The sequence below is a fragment of the Oryza glaberrima genome, chromosome 1 (genome assembly GCF_000147395.1).
Source record: "Oryza glaberrima chromosome 1, OglaRS2, whole genome shotgun sequence".
Taxonomy (NCBI): domain Eukaryota; kingdom Viridiplantae; phylum Streptophyta; class Magnoliopsida; order Poales; family Poaceae; genus Oryza; species Oryza glaberrima.
In genome coordinates, this window is record NC_068326.1 from 26,336,951 (window position 1) to 26,362,511 (window position 25,561).

Genomic DNA, 25,561 nt, shown 5'->3' on the forward strand with positions numbered 1-25,561 from the left:
ACAAAGCCACAATGTCAAACCATCAGGCAGCAGCCATTTATGTCCCTTCCCCCACAAAAAAGACCCCTTTAGGCGCATGCGTTGACCCCCCCCCCCCCCCCCCCCCCCCCCGGCGGGACCTGGCATGTTTATATTGCGTTGAGCTATAGTGCCTTCCAATGTCAGCCGAATCACCAAACACTTGGCCCGCTAGACTTTGCTTTCGCTGCGCTCTCTCTCTCTCTCACCGTGTACGACCGACGACGGGGGAAGAGGTTGTTCGGCAAAGCCGTTGTACGTCCAATCTTGACTGGTGCCGCGGCACCGCTGATTAATTGGGCACAACCGATGAACTAAAAACGGGATCGCACAATCTTGGCCCGTGCTGCAAAGGCGATTAGATTAGCGAGCACCGCACACCCGAACGCCAAATTTTGATAGCTAAGCTCGTGTTTCATACCGTGATACGGCACGGAGTACTGCTATTTTGGCTCTTAACTAATGCTAGCTCTACGCACGACCTACACGACTCTGCAGAAATTAACATCTTGACCGTTTTCTAATTTCTAATCGTCAATTTGGATAACACACTAGCACAGTAGCAACATCTCGTGTTTCTCGTTCACAGGCATCTGAGAAACGCATAAATGCAGCGTTTTCCCACTGCAAAGGCAAGGAGGCCGTCCGTTGATGAGCCGGTCGTTAATTAGCCGCGCGTTCCCACCCACACACACACGCGAACACGCGCAGTCCAGTAGCCGCGCGTGCCCACGACGCACCACCCACACACACTTTCTGCCCCCGCCCATCGCCAAGTTGAGCATCCACGCACACCAAACACCTTGCCCATTTCCTAATCTTAACACCCCCACCCAATTAACGCCAAGTCGTCTTCTCCTTCGCCTTCCCCTCTCCACCCTTTGTATATAAACGCACACAAGAGCTCGGAAAGCCAACTCAGACCGAACAAAAGGATCACCAGCTCAGAGCTCACCACCACCACCACCACCAACAACAACAACGCATTGCAAAGCAAGGAGAAATCCGAAGTCCAACAACACCCACAAGAAAAGAGAAGAAGCGGGGAATGGCGATCGCCGTGAGCGGGCGCTGGACGCGGCTGCGGACGCTGGGCCGTGGCGCGTCGGGCGCCGTGGTGTCGCTGGCGGAGGACGGCGCGTCGGGGGAGCTGTTCGCGGTCAAGACCGCGGCCGCGGCGGAGGCGGCGATGCTGAGGAGGGAGCGGGGGATGATGTCTGGGCTGTCCTCGCCACACGTCGTGCCCTGCATCGGCGGCGGCGATGGCCCCGACGGGTCATACAATCTCTTCCTTGAGTTCGCCCCCGGGGGATCGCTCGCCAACGAGGTTGCCAGGGATGGGGGACGCCTCGAGGAGCGCGCGATCAGGGTGTACGCGGCGGATGTCCTGCGCGGGCTGACGTACCTCCACGGGATGTCGCTCGTACACGGGGATGTCAAGGCGGACAACATAGTGATCGGTGTCGACGGGCTCGCCAAGCTCGCCGACTTCGGGTGTGCGAAAACCATGGATTCGGAGCGGCCGGTCGGCGGCACACCTGCGTTCATGGCGCCGGAGGTTGCCCGCGGGGAGGAGCAGGGGCCAGCGGCAGACGTTTGGGCTCTTGGCTGCACGGTCATCGAGATGGCCACCGGGCGCGCGCCGTGGAGCGACATGGACGACGTCCTCGCCGCCGTCCACCGGATTGGGTACACGGACGCCGTGCCGGAGGTGCCGGTTTGGCTGTCCGCAGAGGCGAAGGACTTCTTGGCCATGTGTTTTGAGAGAAACGCCGGCGACCGGAGCACCGCGGCACAGCTCTTGGAGCATCCGTTCGTGGCATTCGCCTGCCACGAAGTCAAGGCCGCGCAGCCGAAGCCCAGGTGGGTCTCTCCGAAGAGCACACTGGACGCCGCATTCTGGGAGTCGGAGACCGACGACGAGGAGGAGGTCGACGAGATAACAGAGAGCCTCTGCGATAGGATCAAGTCATTGGCGTGCCCTGTTTCGGCCTTGCCGGATTGGGACTCCGACGAAGGCTGGATCGATCTGCTCGGCGAGCAGTGCGAGGCTTGCGATTCGGAAGCGGCCAGGGAATCGATTGATGTGGCGCGTAGCGCGCCAAGCAAAGTGTCCAGCGCGGCGACGGTGCCAGCTGCTGAAGTGGTGCTTGTCGGCGGCGGCTGCTGTCCAAGCAATGAAGCGGACGCTTTCGATCAGTCAATCGGTGGCGATATCCAAGCCGCTGATCGTTCAATCGAGCGTCGGAATAAAGTCTGCGCTGGTTCAGACAATGATGTACTTCCATTTCGATTACTATGTAACGGAATTTGTGCAATGGAATTCTTTCAGTTTTTCACAAATCTTGCTGTGCTGTTATGTTTGATTCCCTCCGTTCCCACTATGTTTTCGTCAAATTGTGAGCTACGCCCATGCCTAGAGCAAAAGCTCAGTCCATACGCACCACGAAATATTTCTATTCAACTTTATTACGTAAGTAACCACGCAATAATAAACAACTAAAAAAACAACTCAAGAAGCATAGCATAACCTGCCTGTGACACCACGGCATTAGATCATCCGTTCCCTTCCACGGCATAGTAAAGAATCGATAACACTGGGGTTTATTCCGTTCTGGAATCCCAAATCCCAACCAACGGCTTCTCCTTCTCGACCACGAAACAGGCGGAGCCGCGGAGGATTCCGGTCCCCGAATCGACACGGGGGACGGGGAGCGTCAGCCTTCACGTACCCACGTACGTCGCGTAGCAGTACAGACGCACTAGTCCACTTGATTAATCTCGTGGCCAAACCAAAACCTCCGCACTTGGGAAAAAAACCAGCGACCACGAGCGGCGACGGCGCGGCCGTCGGCTCAGGCTAAAAAGAAAAGCCGTACCTGCCCCTTTCGCGCGCGACCCTCCCGATAGCGATTGGCCCGGATGCCCGCCGTCCTGGGCCCCAGCCGGCCCAGCACCGCCCATATCCTCAAACCGCCCCCCAACCCCCGCGGCCGCTCAGCGCTGACGGCTTCAGCTTCTATCTCCTCGCCGCGACGGTGCGTGCAGTGCGTGCGTTGACGTCAAGCGTGGGGTCTGCGTGGCTCCGCGGCCGCACCGGCTGACGTAACCCCTCGATCATCCTCGCCATCAGCCCGCATTACCGCGCCCCCGTCTAGCCAAGCGCCCGCAGGCATACGTGCGCCCGGTCAAAGCGTGGGCGCCATAATTTGGCCCGCGCGCCGGCGGGTGCGGCTGGCTGGCTGGCTGCCGGCCTTGCCGCCCCGGCGATTATCCGGCCGTCACGTACCGTTTGCTCGCGACGCGTGTCGAGGCGGGAGGGTGGGCGCGCGAGGAAGACGCGAGAGCTCTGGATGGAGTCCACGGGGGAAAGGGCATTTGGGGCGTACAGTACGGTTGCCAACTCGTGCCGCGGAAGAGTCCACGGCTTTCGGTTCGCCTCTCCCGGGTGGCCGACTTCTTGCCACTTTGTGCCTTCTGTTGCTTTCGAGTCAGCTCGGTTTGGGAGAGCGTACACTTGAGAGATACTGGTTCTAGATGCGTCCAGAAGATTTAGTTTGGTCACCTTATGGATTATAATGGCTTCTTGATTCTAGAGAGATTCAGAACATTGAGGCTATTCGACTCATTGATTGCGAAATGGAGAGTTTGGTGAAGTCAGCGCGCGGTTTGGGTTGTGCGAGGGCACAACTAGATACTGTTTGATCGGTCACTAGGTGGCCCTGTTATCACGTGGACATGCAATCTCTGCATCTAGAGGATGTCTGGAAGTGTGCAAGAACTCCAAGTCTCTTATGGTCAGCTCAATGTCAAAGCCTGCTTTGCTGGCACCAAAATGAGCTATACCGGGTAGCACGACCGGTGATTTGGACGAACTGGCTCCAGACGTAAGTGTGCATGCAGTGCTGTCCACCGAACTACCACTTGGCTTGGTGATCAAGCCCAGGCTGCACACTACTACTTTGTACCAATCCGTATCGATCAGAGGTGTTCTCGTAGGGATCCAGATCCTCTGCATTGGAGAAGCTAATGTAGAGGGTGGAATTAGCTCCAATTCTATCCGTCCATCATCATCCAACAGCTGCAGCTTCTTTTTCCCTTCGATACTGATACCAGAAACAAACAAGTCCTCCTCACCGGTGGCCACAGCAACGCAAGCGCAATGGCAATGAGTCCGCTTTGACGATCTAAACCGCTGCGCCTCTTCCCTTGACCTATATTATCACCACCATGAGAAGCTGAGAGTAGCACCGAGCTCATGATTATCGAAAGAAAATGAAGCAACAGCGCATGCAATGTTCGGTCTCTCGGTGCTTATCCGTAGTGCGGTTCGCGCCGCAGGCCAACCCTTTAATATCCAGCACAACGCCATGATTTTCGTTCATCCATAGCTTCTGCAGCGCCGGCGATGCAACATACTTCACGAGCCAGCGATTCGAGGAAATCGATACTCCCTCCATCCATAAATATTTGATGCCGTTTACTTTTTAAAATATATTTGATCATTCGTCTTATTTAAAAAAATTTATGAAATATGCAAAACTATATGTATATATAAAAGTATATATGTATATATAAAAATACATTTAACAATGAATCAAACGATAGAAAAAAAATTAATAATTACTTAATTTTTTTTAATAAGACGAACGGTCAAACATATTAGAAAAAGTCAACAGCGTCAAATATTTAGGGACGAAGGGAGTAAAATGGAATCAATAAGAAAAAGCAATCGCAGCCATTCCTTCTCAGATGGATGGCCAGGATTTGGCAGAGGATTTGTGGTCACCGGTGAGGACTTTTGTTTCTGGTACCAGTATCGAAGAGAAAAAGAAGCTGCCGCCGTTGGATGATGATGGACGGATAGGATTGGAGCTAATGCCACCCTTTGCATTAGCTTCTCCAATGTAGAGGATCTGGATCCGTTCTCGTAGCAATCTCTGTTGTGCCAGCCAAATGGATGAACTAGGAGGTGCAGGTCGTGTGTTTATTCGGTACTCCTACAGATGACAAAACCACTATACGGGAATTCGGGAAATAAACAAGACTCCGTATAAGCACATCAAAGCTGCCAGCTCTCTAGTTCAGGCTCGGTTCAGGTTCCCATCCACTGCCTTTGGGGGAGAATGGCAGAGACACACAGTGAGGCAAGCTACAGTGCCGTACCGTTGCTACAGTGAAAAATACTGTAACTAAGGTAAAAAAATTCAATTATTTTTTGTTGTTACTGTAGCATTTAATGTTGTGCATCCAACGGCATGGCGATGTAGCTCTCTGCCGTTCCAGTTGGAACAGCAGAGGATGCAGAGCCGTTCAGGCTACACAGCGGCAGCGGTTCTTCAGCGGCGCCCGGAAAATCGTTTTTCTTTATCTCGAGTAGTACAACTGCATGCATGTCTCTCTACGCCTACAGTTCTGTACACTTGTATTTTTTTTGTTTTGTTCATTCATTATGGGCCGTAGCTCTCTGTCCACTGCTTTCTTAAAAAGAAAAAATAAACAAGGACAACAAAATTCTAAAAGTTGGAGACATAGCCAGTATAACGCCGTCCACTAGGATAAAGCAACGTGTTGCACGCCTCCACCAGGGACAAAACGCCAGGTATTCTCCCGTTCTAGAGCTAGACGCGCGAAAAGAAAACGGAAGCAGAGGCTATCAGAGCAGCGCTGTGGCCCTGACACTTGTCGATGCAACAACTGCGACAGGTAATCGGCGCCGAGCACGTACCAAAGGCAGCCGCCAACGAATAGCACAGGTGGCAGAAGGCGAGCTAACGGATATACCACTACTAGTCGGTAGTAATCCCTCTGTTACTAAATTGATTTTTTTAAATATATTTAGTTATTCGTCTTATTTAAAAAAATTAAATAATTATTAATTTTTTTCTACTATTTGATTTATTGTTAAATATAATTTTATGTATACATATAGTTTTACATATTTTATAAAAGTTTTGAAAAGAACTAATGGTCAAACATGTTTAGAAAAGTCAACGGTGTTAAATATTTAGAGACGAAGGGAGTAGCAGTTACTACTATTGCGGATGAGTTTGGATATGTACTACTCACTCCGTCTCAAAATGTAAGTATTTTTTAGCTATGAATCTGGATACACATAGCTAAAAATGTTTATATTTTGGGATGGAGAGAGTATTCTATATTTGTATCAGCCGGAATTTTAAGGGCTGGGAATGATTGTATTGATGCGATCGAGGGCACAATCACTTCGCTGGCACGATGAGGCCAGGGAGGATATGCTTATCATCAGGACTGGGTTCACTGATTGGAATGACGACTTTTGCTTTTGATTGCTACGCGGTGCTGTTTTTTGGACTGATTTCTGTCATCAGAACATGCGAATCGATCAAGGCCCCTCCAGCGATGTGAATCATGTGGTTCTTAATTACAGTTGCTTGATTGCTTCAGATAAACCTGAACATCTAAAAAGATGCACGACCATAGCACGGGATACTGTGCCACGCGGAGCAGCAGCAAATTAAAACATATCGATCCTTCCTGGCCAGGTCAACCTAATCCAATCGCATCAAACCGAGCAACACTAATGCTTGCCGCCGCCTGCCAATCTGCCATAGAAATGTGCAACGAGCCGGCGCACGAACTAACTACTTCCTCAAATAAAGCTATTTTTAAGATTGATACGGATATTAAGAAAGTAGACGAGAATGATTAAAGTAAGTGTGTAATTGGTTGAAAAGAGAAAGTAGATGAAGAAAAATGGTTGTGATTGGTTGAGATGAGAAGGTAGGTGAAGAAATAGCTTTATTTTAAGACAAGGCACTGTGCTATAAATAGTCATATTTTAACACGGAGGGAGTACAAGCTGACATATGTTCTTCAGCGCACCGAACGACCTAACCGCGCACTGGGCGTATCCTCTGGCTCCCCGCGTCCTCGATGAGTCGCTAGGCAGGAGCAGGGCTTCTGCCGATCCGATCAATCTCGCGACGGATACGTGTACTTCTCTGTTCTGCTCTACCGCGCCACGCGCATGGTTTGCATGGATCGCGTCCGCAGCGTTTGGCCTGCATGCATATTACTACCTCCGTCCCATAATAAATATAGCCGTGGATATCCGTGTCCAACGTTTGACTATCCATCTTATTTAAAAAATTTATGAAAAAATTTAAAAAAATTAGTCATACATAAATCTATCTAATAGCAATAAAAATAATAATCATAAAAAAATTCAAATAAGACAAATGATCAAACATTGAACGTGAATAGTGTAACACTATACTTATTTTGAACCGGAGGGAGTACTACTACATGCATGGGCCAGGCGGTAGCACGCAGTGGCATCGGCGGCGCAGCTTGGAGAGGCCCTCTCTGCTTGACTTCACATCTGTTCCGTTCCTTTGGGCGCGCGCCCGGCCAGGTGCCTACGAATCCTCGTCTCCCGTACTTCTGGAGTACGACTCGTGGCACGGTTTCCCGCGCTACTAACAGTGCCCTCTTGGGATTTTATGGCAGGCGTACGTGGACCAATAAGAAGGTTACAGTGCCTTGGGACTTTCAGAATAGGGCGTGGCTAATGGTTTTCACCCGCCCATCCCCTATACGCCCCTTTCCTCCTTCCTCCTCCCCTTCTTCTCTCCTACTACACCATAAATTTAAAAAAAATAAAAAAAACAAGTTAGAAAAATTTATGTATAGAAATACTATATATAAAAAATATTTGAATTCAAATTTAAATTTAAAACGGGTATGTAAACTTTTGACTTATAAACTTTGTGTTTATAAATTAATATTTGAATTCAATTCAAATTTAAATCGAGTATGTAAACTTTTGCCTTATAAATTTTGGGTCTATAAACTTTAGGTGTATAAATTTTAGATGTATAGAAATACTATATATAAAAATATTTGAATTCAAATTTAAATTTGAATCGGGTATATAAACTTTTGACTTGTAAACTTTGGGACTCTAAACTTTAGGTGTATAAACTCTAGATGTATAGAAATACTATATAAAAAAATATTTGAATTCAAGTTCAAATTTGAATCTGATATATAAAGTTTTGACTTATAAACTTTGGGTCTCTAAACTTTAGGTGTATAAAATTTAGATGTGTAAACTTTAGGTGCATAAATTTACTAAAATCGGAAAGTAATACAGTGACAAAAAAGGAAACCATGTGGAGGAGGGGGGTGATTGCTAGGGGCGATCGATCGCCCGTTAGCCTATTCGTTCAGAATATATTAAGGGAGATGCTGTTTATATGAGGAAAAAATTAGAAAAAGAAACGGAATCGCTATAAAACTTTGCAGCATATCTTTCTTTTAAAAAATATCGATTATTTAGTCGCTGGATTCATTCCATGATTCATACACGAGATGGAAGAAATCGCACTAGCTAGTGGCCGCACAAGAAAATGCCGTCATCGCGTGCGGTCTCTTAAGTGGATCGCATACGATGTGTTTGCACTATTGTGTGCGGTCTATTAATAGGACCACACGCGATAATACGTCTACGCATGTGACATGGTTATGGAAAGGGCATAACTTCTATTCTACAACTTATGGAATACTCCCTCTGTCTCATAAAAACCAACCTAGTATCGGATGTGACACATCCTAGTACTATGAATCTGGACATATATATGTCCAAATTCATCGTACTAGAATATGTCACATCCGGTCCTAGATTCGTTTTTTATGGGACGGAGGGAGTATATAGATACATCATACCTTTGTATGTGTGATAGACTTCCATATACGATAAGGAAATTGACAAGAGATTGTGGAAATAATCCTCACGAGCAAGTACGTAACAGAGTTCTACTCGGAGAGGTTAGGATTATACTATATCGTGCAGGGTCCGGGGTCTCCGAGTTCTACTAGGAGACTAAGGGATTCATTGTATAAATATATATCCCCCTGAGGGGTTCAGGGTATCGAATCACAGCACTAGCCAACCCGCCACCACAGAAGCGGTCCGGAGGACTTGAAGCCTACTCGCCGGTAGATCTCGTTGAGACTCTCTCGACAAGGATCTCGTCGGTAATTTTGGAATCAGTTGTTCTCTATTGTACTATGTGGATTTCCATATCAATCTCATATAAACTAGATTAGGGCTATTACCACGCGAGGGGCCCGAACCAGTATAATCCTTTTTGTTTGCTTGATGTTGAATCGTATAGATCCTTGTACCAACGTACCCCAATACCCATATTGTGCGGTATACGGTATCCCCCGTCGATAGCATGCGGTCCGTCAAACAACCCCTGGGGACCGGTTTTTCCAGGTGCAGCTATTTATGCCCTGCCTGAAACCTATGCCCCCCGTGTACAGGAAAATCGTCTTTTTAGTAGTGTGAGAGGCATTGATACCACACCCTCTACTTTGCTAGTCACTAAGCCAACGCTGACTTTGGTGTAAAATATAAATTTACATGCTACTGTCGCCCATGTAAAAAAAATCACTCCTGGGTATTATGCATCTAAGTATGGAGTACATTTGTACTCTATTGTAAGATTACTGACAACGACCGTCTGTCACGTCCAGAAATTCCCGAATAGAATTCCAAGCAGAATGTGCATTAAAATCCCTGTCCAGGACCGGCCGGGGTACACAAACGACAATGTTGACATTCAGATCCACGTCTTACAAACATTATAAAAGTCTTACATAAATACAGCGGAAAAACGAAAGACAACAGGAGCTAAGCCTTGACTAGAACTGCAGCGGGAACACCACTCCACATGCATCCTCGACGGCACGGACGAAGCCTACTCCTCGGAGAACCTCCATCTGACACATACTCGTACTCTGGGGTTGGGAAAAAAAAATAGAGCAAGACTGAGTACTACCCACTGTACTCAGCAAGTCATACCGGAATAGGGGTATGATGCAGGGAACTATCAAAGGAGAGCTAGAGTGGTTCATTTGCATAAAGTGAGCATTTATAAACAGAAGTTGGAAGATTTAAACAGTTGTAATAATTAATTAATATTAATCATCCACTGTCCAACGCTACCCCACGTTGCAACAGGCCCAACCATCCACCTATACTATCCAATTTCAAAAGACTAAACTAGGGTGAGACTAATCACGGTGAATCTGGTTGACCGCCCATAACCGCGGGTACGGCTATTCGAATAGTTTTACTCTGATCAGAGGTGTACAACTGTACCCACAAGACACAGCCCCACGACACGTTTCCTTGTGCCGACATGCCACCACGACATACCGGAAAGAGGCCGTGACAGGACCCTTCGCATAACCCCCTCTAGCCAAGCACACCATACCTCAGGTTCACCCCCGTCCCCAGCGGGCAACGGGCAGTCCCCTCTCGTGCCTAGGTGAATCCGGAAGCGACAGAGGCCGTCGCAGGGCCCGCCCCGCTCCATCACGCCCACCCTTGCCTGGATGCGTCGACTAGAGGAAAGCTACACTACAAACCCAGCCGTTGCCCACGCTGGCTTGTGGTAAGTACGATAAGTTCTTCCAGGGCATCCCGCGAACCGGTCCTTAACTGCCATGGGTGCAACTAGCAAAACCATGCACCCACAGCCCACCATGTGATTCATTTTAATTAACCAACACCAAAACGGTGGTACTAACCAACCTTACCAATTGAACCTAAAGTCTATATTTTAGTGAGCTTTCCCCATTGTGTGCTAGTGGAACTAAGCATGGCTAAGCAATTCCTAGTCCAAAATCTATTCATGTTATAACCCAAGCTAACGAAGGAGCATGGTATCAAAATAGCATGGCTGTAATAATAGGTAATCGTCCCGTAGTATTATTGCAAAACAAAATGCAGTATTTGAAAGAAAACATTAGGACATTTGCAATATAGGATCAACATGATCAAGTGACAAGCATGACTTGCCTTGCTCTGCTGCTGGAGGAACCTCGGCGACTATCTCGAAGTACACCGGAGCGTCGGAAGAACCGGAATATAGCGACATACAAGGCAAACATTGCAAACAGGCTATAAGACTACTGAAACAGAGAACAAACCCATTTTTAATGGATTCTACACATTTTTTTTGATTTACTGAGACTTGAATGGGCTTAAACGGAGCACAGATGAATTAGTTATGAATTTTACAAGATTCACTATGTTTATTACTATAACAAAAAGTCCTTAAATCATTTATTGCGCAATAAATCCCAGGGCTGACGTCATCAGGGGGGCGGCGCCGACATGTAGGGCCCACCGGTCAGCGGCTCGAGAGAGAGGGAAAAGGGGTGCCGGCATGCGGGCCCCACTCGGCAGCGGCTCAAAGGGGGGGGCGGTCCACCGTGGACCGGGACCACGCGGGTGGTCCACCGCCGGTCCACGGGACCGACGGCCCAGATCGCCCCCGGGGCTGATCGGACGGACGGCGGCAACCCGGCTCGGCTCGGCTCAAGGCCGGCCGAGCGGCCACGGCGACGGCGACGGCGCGCGCGCACGCGTTGCCGGCGACGGCAACCGGCGGCGGAGGCGGCGGCGCGAAGGCGACGCGAAGGCGGCGGCGCTAAGCGGCGGCTAGGAAGGAGAGGGAGGGGAATAGAGGGGAGGAGAAGCCTCACCGAGGGTGGCCGGCGTGGAGGAAGACGACGGCGAACGGCGACGCGACCACGGGCAAACGGCGGCGACGGGCGGACGAGGTCCGGAATGCCCTAAGGGAAGAAAAGAGAGAGGTTAGAGGGAGAGAGATGAACCACGGCGATCGGAAACCATGGCCGAAGGCGGCGGACATGGTGGCTCTCACCGTCGCACGGTGGGAACGGCGCTCCGGCGGCGAACCTCGACGAAGGAGGGGAGGACGGGGTGGATCTCGGCCACGCGAACCCGACGGCGGCGACGGTGCGGTGCGGCGGCAAACCTAGCGGCGGCTAGCGGCGGGAAAGGCGGCGGCGGGTGGATGCACGGCGCGGGAGCGATGGGGAGCACGAGGGAGTTCGGCGAAATGGGGAAAAAGAGAGAGGGGGCGACGACGGAGCTTAAATAGGGAGAGAGGGGGCCGGACGTGGCCGGGAGAGGCGGGGATCGCCGGCCAACGTGGGGAAGTGGGGGAGGAGAGAGAGAAGCGGGATTCGAAAATCGAATCCCGGCCATCTCGGGCGCGGGCGCGGGCGGGAGAGAGAGGGGAGTGGGCGCAGGAGATGCGGCGCATGCGCGGGCGTGGCCAACGTGGCCCGGAGGAGGCGGAGGCGTGGGCGCGGCGGCGGTTGGTGGCGCGGCGGCGCGGGCGCGAGGTAGGAGACGGGCCCGACAGGTGGGGCCCACCTGTCGGCGTCCCGGGAGAGGAGGGAGGCGGGGCGGCCTGGCTGGGCCTTGGCCTTCGGCCGGCCCAGCGGGAGGAGAGGGGAAAGGAGAATGGGCCGGCGGCCCATTCAAAGAAAAAGAGAAAGGAAAAGAAAGAAAAAGAAAAGAATTTTCTCAGGGATTTAAATATTGCTTATGCTCAATTTTAATTGGTTAAAATTATTTCTAGGGCTCTAAAAATTCCACTAAAAATCCGGTTAGTGAAATTCGACATGTAGAACTCAAGAAAAATTCCACATGTCAGATTCGATTATTATTTGTATTACTTTCTTAGGGTTTTCTCTTGATTTGCACCGGCATTTTCTTAGGGTCATTTATAAATTCAATTTTAGGCTTAGGAGGAGAACTTTAGGGTGTGACACCGTCGGTGCTGGATGTAAGGTTCAACAATAAGAAGTCTTGGACTCTCAAAACTGTCGAATGTAATATAACCCTATAGATATTCCCAAATAAAATTATGCAGCTTTCTTCAACTTTATGCACCTATTTGATTTGAAACCCTACTAAAATATTGAAACCCTACTAAAATATTGATAGTGTTAATTCTTGAGCAACTTTTGACACTGCCAAATTTTTTGTAGTGCAGAGTTATACTCCTTCCGGTATCAAAATAGTTGATGTTTTATATGTGGAAGCAAAATATGCTAATTCTTGACGTTTTATCTTGCCTGTACATCTTGGACCTGCTTGCCCTCCTGATTAAGGTCCTGTTTCTTTCAGCTTGAGATTATTATAATCTAGATTATTGAGTCAGATTACTATAAGCTAGATTGTTATAATTTGTAGTAGAATAAGCGGTTAGTTGTTTCTTTCCTAGATTATTAGAGCCTAGATTATTGGGTTTGCAAGTCTAAAGAGGGAGTGGGGTGGTATGGTGGGTAATTTTTCACCCAATAATCTGGAAAAAGCTCACCTAAATGAGCTTATCAGATTATAATAAGCTGGACTCCAGATTACAATAATAGGCTACTTTAATAAGTTGTCAGTTTCTTTCAGCTTACTCCCAATGATCTATATTATAATAATCAATCCCAAGCTAAAAGAAACAGGGCCTAACTGCTCGTTGGCTTCTTTGGTTCTTCTACACGTTGCTTGTTGGTCGTCAGCCTTTTACATGCTCTTTGCTCGCTGCCAAGTACTGCTTTCATCCATGGATAACATACTAGTGATGAGATGGCCGAGCATAGAGGAGGCCGTGCTTTTAGCGACTTCTTCCTCGCCGACGGTAGGGTTGGACAAAAAGCTCGAAACTCGTAAGCTTGTCTCGGATCGATTCGAACTCATAGTGTTAATGAGTCGAGTCGAGCTAGCCTTTTAGCTCGCGAGCTGCTCGTTAGTATAAAATATCACCATATCTTCATGAACTTAGTATTTCTTGACTGGTGCTTAGTCTTTTAATTACATCAAAACTATTCATATTTAGTGACTACTATATTAGTTAGTGTTTATTATTATGTTAATACATAATAAAATCTTAAATTTAAAATTATTAATATGATATTATTGAGATATAGCTCGTTAATGAGCCTAACGAGCTAGCTCGCGAGCCAAGCCGAGCTGGCTCGTTAAGACAACGAGCTCAAACAAGCCGATCTGGCTCGTTATCCACCTCTAGCCGACAGGTGTGATAGCAGCGATGATGTAGCAGCCGTTGTGTGCTAGAGCACGCGCGAGCGAGCCAAAAATGACCAATACAACGCAATGTAAATTTTTTTTTAATGCTTTCAGCGACTGCTTCCTCGCCGACAACGAGTGTGATAGCGGCGATGATGTAGCAGCCGTTGTATGCTAGAGCACGCGCGAGCGAGCCAAAAATGACTAATACAACGCCATGTAATTTTTTTTACCGACAACAAGTGTGATAGCAGCGATGATGTAGCAGTTGTTGTGTGCGTTGTAAATTTTTTTTATGCTTTCAGCGACTGCTTCCTCGCCGACAACGAGTGTGATAGCGGCGATGATGTAGCAGCCGTTGTATGCTAGAGCACGCGCGAGCGAGCCAAAAATGACTAATACAACGCCATGTAATTTTTTTTACCGACAACAAGTGTGATAGCAGCGATGATGTAGCAGTTGTTGTGTGCGTTGTAAATTTTTTTATGCTTTCAGCGACTGCTTCCTCGCCGACAACGAGTGTGATAGCGGCGATGATGTAGCAGCCGTTGTATGCTAGAGCACGCACGAGCGAGCCAAAAATGACTAATACAACGCCATGTAATTTTTTTTACCGACAACAAGTGTGATAGCAGCGATGATGTAGCAGTTGTTGTGTGCGTTGTAAATTTTTTTTATGCTTTCAGCGACTGCTTCCTCGCCGACAACGAGTGTGATAGCGGCGATGATGTAGCAGCCGTTGTATGCTAGAGCACGCACGAGCGAGCCAAAAATGACTAATACAACGCCATGTAATTTTTTTACCGACAGCGAGTGTGATAGCAGCGTTGATGTAGCAGTTGTTGTATGCTAGAGCACGCGCGAGCGAGCCAAAAATGACCAATACAATGCCATGTAATTTTTTTTCAAAAAAAATGTTGCCTTAGTAGGACGCCATATAATTTTTTTTTAAAAAACGTTGCCTCAGTAGGACTCGAAGCCGGCACGTACAGACGCTACCAATAGGTCCAAACCACCTGGAATAGTGCAAGTTTCTGATTCCTATTTGCACAAGACCGTACTTAATATGAGTAAAACAGGAATTAGATACCCTAATAAATTACTCATGATATGTGAGATTATGTCTAAAACGTCAAGAATTTTGAAACTAGAGAGAGTATCAACTCTATTGATTTTGGAAAAATTGACTACAATACAAATGGCTTGTAGTATGCAATATTATCAAAGTTTCTAAATAATTAAATGGACGAAATTTACTAATAGCTTTTTCATTTCCTTTTTTCTTGTATCTCTTGGTGGCTTATAGTTGTTTTGCTCTAACTGATAATCTCTCAGCACTAAATATTCCCTAAGTATTCACTACCATATATGGAATTTCATGATTGTCTAGTGTCCTATAAATTCTATCTTTTAGATTCTAAACTATATTAAACATTAATTAGTTCAAACATATTTGCTTATGGATTTGAATATTTGAAAGATTAATCATTTAGTATATTTAACATGATCTATATAATATAAAAACAAAATTATTATTATTATTTGTTGAGGAGGGTATTACTGATCCAATTGCGTGGTATAGGAAAATGATGTTATTTTTTTCTTTCTTTGTTTTGGATTTTTTTTCTTAATAATTTTGGGTTTACCATGTATTCAGTTCTAGAGTACTACAGCGTAGACATAGGCGTAGTATATTTAAAAAAGATAAATGGATAAGAGTTTATATAATTTGTAAGGGGAAAATAGTTTTGGAAGCCTCTGGAATCTATATGTGATATTCTGCTCTAGATTTTTTTTTCCACTAATGATTCTTAAGCATTTATTTTATGTGGTATGAATTTATTTTAGGGGCGCTACGTGGACCAATCAAAAGCCAGCAAAAGCTGCCATCGAAAAGCAAGTGCTTTGGCTTATCAGCCAAACTAGAACTTCCCATTTCAGCCAAAGAATTTCCATTGATTGGCTTATTGCTGGATGCAGGATCTTCTGTGGCTTACATGATTGTAGCTCTCAATTGATAGTAGCATACACATATAATGGGTTTAGGAATTGGGGATGCAGCATGAAGGGTCACATGATTAGTTTCCACGGACAAGTATGCATATAGTGCTGGGCCCACAATTTTAGCTGAAAAGCCACAGCCTTATAAGCCAAACGATGGGCTTCGGCTGAAAAGAAAAGGCCCAAGCAAGCCATCCGATGGCAGCCTTAGTAAATTAACCATGTCCTCAAATCCCCTGTCATATGGGTTGAGCGAGCCTCTTGCATTTGCCTATCTAGAAATTGACCAGCGTTGCTAGGTGAGAATGGTTTACAAGGAGGACCTTTCTGCCATGATATTAGGGATAATACGATATTTAGCTCGTGGTTAGTGGTCATTGGTCATCCTTTCTCTTCTCAGATCTCAACAACTCGTTTTTGATCCAATAGCTCAAAACAACGGCTGAGCCTGCGAGATCGATCCCTTGTCTGTAGCTGACCGTAAGCTATTAATAGCACTTAACCAAGCAACCTGAACGACGGATTCAGATCACGATCGCAGAACTATATTGCCCCTCGTACTATCGCATGCATGCTGCATTGCTGCCTACGGATAATACAGTTTTCTCACAGGATAAAATGTCCCCGAGATGCGGGGCTTCACCAGAACACCGCCCGGAGTACACTCGTACGACGTACAGCACGTACGGCAGAGAAGCTGCGACGATGCTAGTGAACCTTCTTGCCCCGGTAGAGGCGGGAGACGCGACTGCTCCCGGCCTCATCCTCAATTTCACCTCGTGTTCCAATTCCACTCCGCTCACTCGATCGCCTGCTCCGCTACGAATAGCCATGTTGCGACCCCCTCTGGCCCCCCAAACCGTTGGTCCCACATGCCAGAGTCCCGTTCTCCCCCTCGCATCGCAGCGTCGCACGCTTTTCACGCCATGCCGTCACGGTGCCTTCTCCTCGCTCCTCTGCTTATAAATAGTGGAAGCGCTCCACTTGGAGCACGGCCGACGAGAGCGCAGCGGCAAATATCACTAAATATCACACGAAAACCAAACCAAATCGAAGAAAGAGAGATACTGCTGTACTTGGAGCCAAGCGAGAGAGAAGACTGAGACGCGACACGCGAGCAATGGAGGCTGCGGTCGACGGCAGGTGGACACGCGTCCGCACGCTCGGCCGCGGCGCGTCCGGCGCCGTGGTGTCCCTCGCCGCAGACGACCGCTCGGGCGCGCTCTTCGCGGTCAAGTCGGCGGCGGCGGCGGCGGCGGCCGAGCAGCTCGTGCGCGAGGGGCGCATCCTTTCCGGGCTGCGCTCGCCGCACGTCCTCCCCTGCCTTGGCTTCCGCGCCGAAGCCGGCGGCGAGTGCCAGCTATTCCTCGAGTTCGCGCCCGGCGGCTCGCTCGCCGACGTGGTGGCGAGGAGTGGCGGGCGGCTCGACGAGTGCGCCATCCGCGCGTACGCGGCGGACGTGGCGAGGGGCCTGGCGTACCTCCACGGGGTGTCGCTCGTGCACGGCGACGTCAAGGGAAGGAACGTGGTGGTCGGCGCCGACGGCCGGGCCAAGATCGCGGATTTCGGGTGCGCCAGGACGGTGGGCTCCGACAGGCCAATCGGCGGCACGCCGGCGTTCATGGCGCCAGAGGTGGCGCGCGGGGAAGAGCAGGAGCCGGCCGCCGATGTCTGGGCCCTGGGCTGCACCGTCATCGAGATGGCCACCGGCCGCGCTCCGTGGAGCGACATGGAAGACATCCTCTCGGCGGTGCGCCGGATTGGCTACACGGACGCCGTGCCGGAGGTGCCCGAGTGGCTGTCCGCAGAGGCGAAGGACTTCTTGGCCCGCTGCTTCGCGAGAAACCCACGCGAGCGGTGGACATCGTCGCAGCTCCTGGAGCACCCGTTCCTGGCATCGGCAGGCTGCAGCGTGAAAACAGGGGAGGCGGCGCCCCAATGGGTGTCCCCCAAGAGCACGCTGGATGCGGCGTTCTGGGAGTCGGACACGGACGACGAGGAAGACGACATGCCAGCGAGCCCCGCCGAGAGGATCAAAGCATTGGCTTGCCCCTGCTCGGCCTTGCCGGATTGGGACTCCGACGAGGGCTGGATCCAAGTGCTCAACGAGTCCAGCGAAGCTTGCGACACGGCAGTGGCCAAGGTGGAGGCCGAAGGGAAGGGGCGCGTTCTGATCGAAGCGTTGGAAACGATCAACGAATCTTCCGATGGCGATGCAGAGTGTGTTGATCCCGAGTGCACTGTACGATTGATTACTGTTGCTTCCATTGGGCAGCAGGAAGTGTTCTGCTTGGGTCTCATTAATGACCCACTTGTATTTTCTGTTAATAAAAGTGAATTAACAAAGTCTTTATTTCCCCAAATTGTCTCATTTTAATTCTTGCTTCTACTCATTTTCTTCCACTAGTATATGCAATTTGCACCATCTGACCAAGTTCGCAACTGCTGAACCGATGTGCCATGATGATTCCAGAAACATGGTTCTAGACTCAAGAACAACAAATGCAAGAATCTGTGATCAGGAATGACCGGCAGTATATCCTCCATGGGGCCATTGTAAAGGCAGCGACTAGATCATACCAGCAAAGGCTAGAGAAAACACCACATCTGAGAAATCTGGGTCCTTTTTTGCCTTGGTCTGAAGTCTGAACTGCTCACATTCATCGCATATTCCTCACTACTATCTACTCTACTACTGTTGTTGAGATAAGGATGCACATGTAGAATAACATCTCCCAATCCAAATTGCCTCTGAAGAGTCGGGAGTGAAACAGCGATCGGGTCAACTGGGGGTCTCGTGACACTGGATAGTTGGCAAAGCTACTGCAATTAGGAGCGGCGTGATTGGTCCGGAGTCGGACGTGTTGCGATGCGAACTGATCGTCTCAGAGTGAATTCCAAGTGGCAATGTTTGATCTTCTCTCAAGCAGAGTAGACCAAGTTGACGTACACGTTTGATATTTGGCACACGTGGTAGGGGAGATGGGGAGAGGTGTCCAGGAGCTTGTCTAAATCCACAATATTAGCTCACCGCGACACGTGTCCTGGTAGGCTCTTCCGTGAAACTTCAGTGCGCGTTTCTAGATGTTTACAGTACACTTGCTGCCCTGCCAGTCATCCGGAGTTCTGAAATTCGCTAGAAGTAGTCGAGAACATATTCTCAGAAGTAGTAACTTATGTTCCAGAAAAAAGAAAGAAGTTTGGAAAGGCGACTTACGGGGATACAGTAGTTTCTTCATCTCTTCTACTCTGCATTAAGTGCCGGATAATACCGTGCTGCATTTCTGAATTATGAATTCCTTGCCGTTTACGGAATGAAAATAGCTGTTAATTGTGCAGTTAGCTGCTGTTAGAGTGGATTGAAGTCATCATATACAGCAGTGAAAGAATTTGGTCGCCAACACGACATCTGAAAACCGCCAGCAACCTTGCCGTGCGTCAACCACCTTCACATTTCAATTCCCTCGCGACCGCTTCATCGCCGCTGGTTCTTGAGGAGCAAGAGGGGAAAAGTGTGTGTGTGTGGGGGGGGGGGGGGGGGGGGGGGGGGGGGGCGTAGACTAGTTTAGTTGCCTCTAGAACCCTAACTTGGTGTATCTTAGGAGGGTTTGTTCCAAAAAGAAAAGAAAAAGAAAATCTTAGGAGGGCAGGGGCACCAAACTGTGTAGGTAGGTGGCGTCCAGGTCAACTTTTCAATGCAGAGAAGCCATCTTTGTGCTTAACGAAGATTTTGGGCAATAATTAGCTAGTCATCAAGAAGGAAGTTGGGCAACAAGAATCTCGTGCATATGTAACCCGTGGTGATGGCCACATCACGTTGCTTGCGTCATCTCTGGATTTCAGTTGGGGGCTCTGGATCAATAGTGTTTTAGGATATCCTGTACTGGCTGTAACAACTAACAAGTGTGCATACTGAATTGAGAGTGGGATATACTAGTATGGCTGTGATGATACAGTGGTGTCTGCAAGTGCCAATGTGCCATGCTGGGTTGGTACATGTTGGTTTTTCTTTTTCATGAACCTGGGTCTCTTTAACAATCTGAGACAAGTTGGTGTGAGTTAATAATATTCTCATGTTGTGAGTTAATAATATTCTCTGTGTGCGATGAGATGATATAGAGCTGTCCTTGAGACAAGTTGGTGTGATTCTGACTGCTATTGTAGTTGTGTTCAGTGGGCATATCCAGCAAGGGGGTGAAAAAAAATGGTGTGTTTCTCAGTAGTACTCCATCCGTACTTATAAAGAAAGTTGTTTAAAATAATGTTTAAGTTAAATCTTGGGAATATAAATCATAAATAACTCTCAAGTTGTTAAATTTGAAAATGTAAAAAATTATATGAATAGATTTGTCTTGAAAAATACTTTCATAAAAGTATACATATATCAATTTTTAATAAATATTTTCATAGAAACAAAAAGTCAAAGTTATGTTTTAGAGACCGTGTCACTATTTTAAACGACTTCCTTTATGAGTATAGAGGGAGTACAACTGTACTTGAGTTCAGTGGCATATGCAGCAAGAGGGGAGGGAAGGGGAAAAAAAAATCTAGGCACGAGATCATTGGACGATGGCGACGCGCAACAGTGAAACGTGCCAGTAGGGCATATGGTGCGTGCGCGGCTTGAACCGTGATGCGTCGGCCCGTCGGTGACGCGCGCACCTGGTCCAGCGCCGGCCCCAAGATAAGTCTCGAGATCAAGAATTCCGAGAGAACCTTTCCTTCCTGATCAGCAGCCAGCCGCCCGGCCACTTCCGGGCGAATTCATGCACAGCCCGGAGATAATTACAGATGCGCGGCGTTGCACGCAATACTACTACTCCACTACCAATCATGCGTGCGAAACAGTATAGGTGCATGCACCGTGCGTGCGCGATACTATTCAGAAGGTAGGGGATAAACTTGGCAGCCGGGGGTGGGTGAACAGAGTGGTAGAAATCTATTGTCAGCCAGGCAAAAACAAACGCCGGGGCCACTGTCGCTTTGGCGTGCCGAATTGCTGCATGCTCCGGTCACCCTCTGCAAGCAGCACACCACGTTAGTGCTTACGCCTCTCCTCTGCAAGCTGCGAAGCAAAAGAAAGACAAACAAAGTGAAAGTAATGGAAAAGAAGCCGGTGCGGTTAATCTTTCTCTGAAACGGATCATGACGACGATTCAGAGTTTAGATTATTCCCCATGGGACGTTTGCCTTGTCCCGGTGGTGCACCAACCACAAGTCCGCAAGCAAGATAGATAGATAGACCATAGATATGCCGTTCGCCCGTTCCTGTACCGGATAAGTCTTCTTGTGTTGTAATGTGTCTGTGTTAGGTCAGTACTAATTTCTACTCAGGTATGAAACGTGACCACGGTTTGGTGCAGGTAAATTCGGTCACGAGGCCAGTATATATTTGGATTTTTCAGTGAAGCCATCCGAGAATGACTTTCGCTGCATGGAGTTCAACAATTCAACCAACATGTGTTAGTTGACAGTATTTTTTTACACCATTGGAAGATTTCACGGTCAGTGCCAATGATACCCATTACCCAAGAGGCTTATAATAGTCAAGCAGAGCATATGCTACTCTATTCTGAGCTCGCTGGACCAAACGGTAGGTGAGGGCCAGGCACGTTTGATTTGTTCAGAAAGTCAAAACATGTGCCGGAATCGCATTTGCATCGTTGCATGGCCGAACTGTTCGGGCTGGAGAGAGAGAGAGAGGAGCAGTTCAGCCTAACTACACATGCCGCGCAAAACATGGTGCGAACCGAGCCACACCTACAGGGAGATCTAGCGAAGGGTACCCAATCGAACCAAAGAGATCCGAGCGAAACAAACTCATTTTCTAATCGTGGTGGCCTAACAAGTCGGGCAGATTTGCTGTTGGTGCTACTCAGATATGTAAAGAATCGATCTCACATAGTCACATCCCGTGAACAGCCTGGCTGTCTCTTGTTGGTGTTTGTACGTCTGATCAGTCGATCGAATCACATGCCGCTGATAAGCACATGCGACTGGATCATCAGGGAGAGGAGGGATAGGTTGATCTCATGGCTCGTGATGAGCTGGTAGCTAGCGCCTAACTGTGAAGCGGGCACGCGTGATGTAATGCATTGTGAGACATTTGCATCTCCACACGACGCGAGATCGCGTGCTCTTCCCTCTCTTTTGTGGCTGTGGCTAGATCACGCGAGCAAATTCCACGTTTATTTCCCGTGTTTGCGCGATGTGCTACGGACTGCTCGTTGGGTTTCAAGAGAACTTTTAGGCGAGATCCATCAGTAGTCGTACGAGTAGCACGTACATAACCTAATCGCAATGCACTGCCTAACTTGCAGGACCGCACCTACATGTTGATATATGTTGAAGGACATCTTGATAGCGATCAATCAGCATGTGGTTGCCAATTGAACACCAATATCTAGATCACTTCCAAATGTTCGATCAATCCAGCTCGAATGTGGCAATCTTGAGCTCAGATTCCACTGGTGTTTTTGCAATGCTGTGAGCCGGTGGGCATCAAGCCCCTAAAAGAACAGAGGAAGATGAACAGGGCCTGTTCACAGTGCCTCGCTATCCATCCAAAAAGGTAAACAGCAGAGTTAGCTTTGACCTCTCCTCTCCTAAAGTGGATCATCGATATCTTTTTATTAAAAAAGAAACTCCACACAAAAAGGAGAGAGGAAGTACGATATGACGTCCTCGTGGGCCTAAAGTGACGTCATAGTGACGCGCAGTAAAACGGCATGCTTTTCTCCGTACGGCTCAACAACGGGTTTAGTGAAATCGCCGGGTGTAATCACACGTGATTAAGTCGCAATCCAGTATTCCGTACGCAAAACTGCTTGCAGAACAGACCTGCCAACTTTACTAGAAGGGGATGGATTGCCGTTCGCTAACGACTCCGATCCTGATCGCTGGAAACATGAGCTAATTTTGACATATTCATAATTCATGTCTCGCTCGAACTAATTTTGGTCTCGAACTGTCACGTGATTGATTTGCAAAGTAGTAAAGGAGACGTAATGAAAAGTTAAATGCACCAACTGGTTGGTCACAACGAGAGAAAATTTGAGCGGAATTTAATTTTATTACTCTGTTCCTGTTACAAACACAATCGAATCTCACTGATTCAGTCCCGTCAGTATCGAACGGGTGAAAAATTTCATTTTTACCACTGCCAAGATGTACGTGCAGGTAACTGCCCTGCCTAATGGAGGATTCGATCGCTTCTGCTTCATTGCGCGGGACATGGTTGACGCCATCCGCGGCGACGGCGAACTGCTCCATCTCTGGGTCAGACAGTTCTGCCCAGACGAAGTAGTCCGCGTCGCTGGCCGGCGGCGTGACGGCGGCGAAGGAGCCCTCGTTGTGCACCTCGATCCAGCCTTCGTCGGAGTCCCAGTCCGGCAAGGCCGAGGCGGCGCACGCCAATGCACCGATCCTCTCCGCCGCGCCGGTTGGCATCTCGTCGTCCTCGTCGTCGGTGTCTGAGTCCCAGAACGCGTCATGCAGCGTGCTCTTGGGGGATGCACGTTCTTGCTTCGCCGGCTCCGGCCAGCGGTCGAGGGCCGCGGCGGAGGCAACGAATGGGTGTTCCAGGAGCTGCGCCGCCGTTGACCTGTCGGACGCGTTCCTCTCGAAGCAGCCGTCCAGGAAGTCCTTGGCCTCCGCTGACAGCCACCCGGGAACCTCCGGCACGGCGTTCGTGTACCCGATCCGGTGGACTGCGGCAAGGATGTCGTCCATGTCGCTCCACGGCGCGCGGCCGGTGGCCATCTCGATGATGGTGCAGCCGAGGGCCCAGACATCGGCCGCCGGCCCCTGCTCCTCCCCGCGCGCCACCTCCGGCGCCATGAACGCCGGCGTGCCGCCGATCGGCCCCGCCGAGTCCATGACCCTCGCGCACCCGAAGTCCGTGAGCCTCGCCCGGCCGTCGCTCCCGATCACGACGTTCCTCGCCTTGACGTCGCCGTGCACCAGCGAATTCCCGTGGAGGTACGCCAGCCCCCTCGCCACGTCAGCGGCGTACGCCCGGATGGCCGGCTCCGGGAGGCAGCCCCCGTTCCTGGCGGCCTCGTCGGCGAGCGACCCGCCGGGCGCGAACTCGAGGAACAGCTGGTACTCGCCGCCCGCGGCGGCGCGCGATCCGAGGCAGGGGACGATGTGCGGCGAGCAGAGCCCGGACAGGACACGCCCCTCTCGCCGCAGCTGCGCCGCGGCGCCGCCGGCGGAGGCCGACTTGACGGCCATGAGCTCCCCTGAGTCGTCGTCGGACGCGAGCCACACCACGGCGCCGGACGCCCCGCGGCCCAGCGTGCGCACCCGCCTGAGCTGCTTAGCCATTGCCTCGATTTCTTGGTCCTTGGAATTCTTCTCTATTTGTTTCTTCTTTTTTTCTTGCCTTGTGCGTATGGAGTCAGTGTGTGGCGTGTGGTGAGGAGGGGGAGAGGTGTATTTGTATGGCCCAGCGGAGCGTGTGCAACACGTGCGGAAACGGCTTTGTGCTGCGAGAGGAGAGAGAAAAATAGCTTAGGCAGCGTGCGTTTTTGCTAGCCTCCCGCACCGCACCACCATATGCCCCCACGCACCCACACTCTCCCTCCCCTGCATCTGCATGTCTGCAAAGGAAGGTGGAACGAAGTTGTAGCTCCGGTTGTGGTCGTGCGTTTTTTGGCCTTTTTTCGCCGGCGTTTTGTCCTGCGATTCTCCGTTTGACGGATCGGCGTCAGTGCCGCCGGCCAGGTGCATCGGCACCTGTGGCCCGGGGGCCTGTGTGGGTATCCAGCCGATACGCGCGGCCGCACATGCCCTTTATCGCGTGACACTTGTCCCCGCACGTGGTCTGCGATCTGCTCGGGCAACCGGTAAGAGCAAATTTAAGCCATCAATAATCTACAATTCATTTATAACCAATTTAATAACTAATTTATAAATAATTACATATAACTATATAGTAATGGTTAGAGACGGGATGCCGTCCCCAACAGGATGCTCCTCCTCCACAACGCGATTCTCACCCACGCGACGCGGCCGAAGCCCTCAACACGCACCAAGCCTCCTTTGCAGCGCCGCGCCCACCCCCCGCCGCTGCCGTCGCGCCTGCGCTGCCCGTCCTTCACCCTCAACGTGCACCAGGCCTCCTCTGCGGCGCCGTCGGCTCGAGCTTGGCCTACCGTGAGGGCAGAGGTCCCGGCATTTGTGGAGTTCTCGCAGGCGGAGCTCCGAGCCGCCACAGGCGGGTTCGCTGCGGCGAACATCATGTCAGAGTGCGGCGAGAAGGCGCCCAACCTTGTCTACAGGGGACGGTGTAGGAGGCCAGCCGCGCCGTCGAGATGCTCCTCCCCCAATAGGATATCTAGTAGAAATCACCTGATACCTGGTAGGTATCATTCGATACCTCGCAAATATCACGTGATTCATGGTAGAAATCGTCTGATATCTGATAGGTATCACATGATACCTCGCGAGTATCAAGCGATATGTGGTAGAAATTGTCTGATACCTAACAGGTATCACATGATACCTCGCGAGTATCACGCGATACGTGGTAGAAATCGCATGATACCTGATAAGTATCACCTGAAACATGTGTAGAATCGTCTGATACCTGATAGGTATCACACCTAATACCTACTCGGTATCATCCCAATCGAAAACAGA

The 25,561-nt window shown here is 49.5% G+C and overlaps 3 protein-coding genes across 3 annotated transcripts; 2 read left to right on the forward strand and 1 right to left on the reverse strand.

Moving 5' to 3' along the window:
* The first annotated feature begins 705 nt into the window (after positions 1-705).
* Positions 706-2,521, forward strand: LOC127765012 (mitogen-activated protein kinase kinase kinase 17-like). The gene has a single exon (XM_052289814.1). The coding sequence runs from the start codon at positions 1,067-1,069 to the stop codon at positions 2,519-2,521; it is 1,455 nt and encodes a 484-aa protein (XP_052145774.1). The 5' UTR covers positions 706-1,066.
* A 14,261-nt stretch (positions 2,522-16,782) lies between these two features.
* LOC127756160 (mitogen-activated protein kinase kinase kinase 18-like) lies at positions 16,783-18,293 on the forward strand. Its single transcript, XM_052281578.1, has one exon. It carries the CDS (start codon positions 17,037-17,039, stop codon positions 18,291-18,293), a length of 1,257 nt encoding a protein of 418 aa, XP_052137538.1. The 5' UTR covers positions 16,783-17,036.
* A 4,550-nt stretch (positions 18,294-22,843) lies between these two features.
* LOC127785337 (uncharacterized) lies at positions 22,844-25,161 on the reverse strand. The gene is made up of 2 exons (XM_052312802.1): positions 24,870-25,161; positions 22,844-24,429 (listed from the first exon to the last, which is right to left on the reverse strand). The coding sequence occupies exons 1-2, from the start codon at positions 25,159-25,161 to the stop codon at positions 22,844-22,846; spliced, it is 1,878 nt and encodes a 625-aa protein (XP_052168762.1).
* Positions 25,162-25,561: the final 400 nt, after the last annotated feature.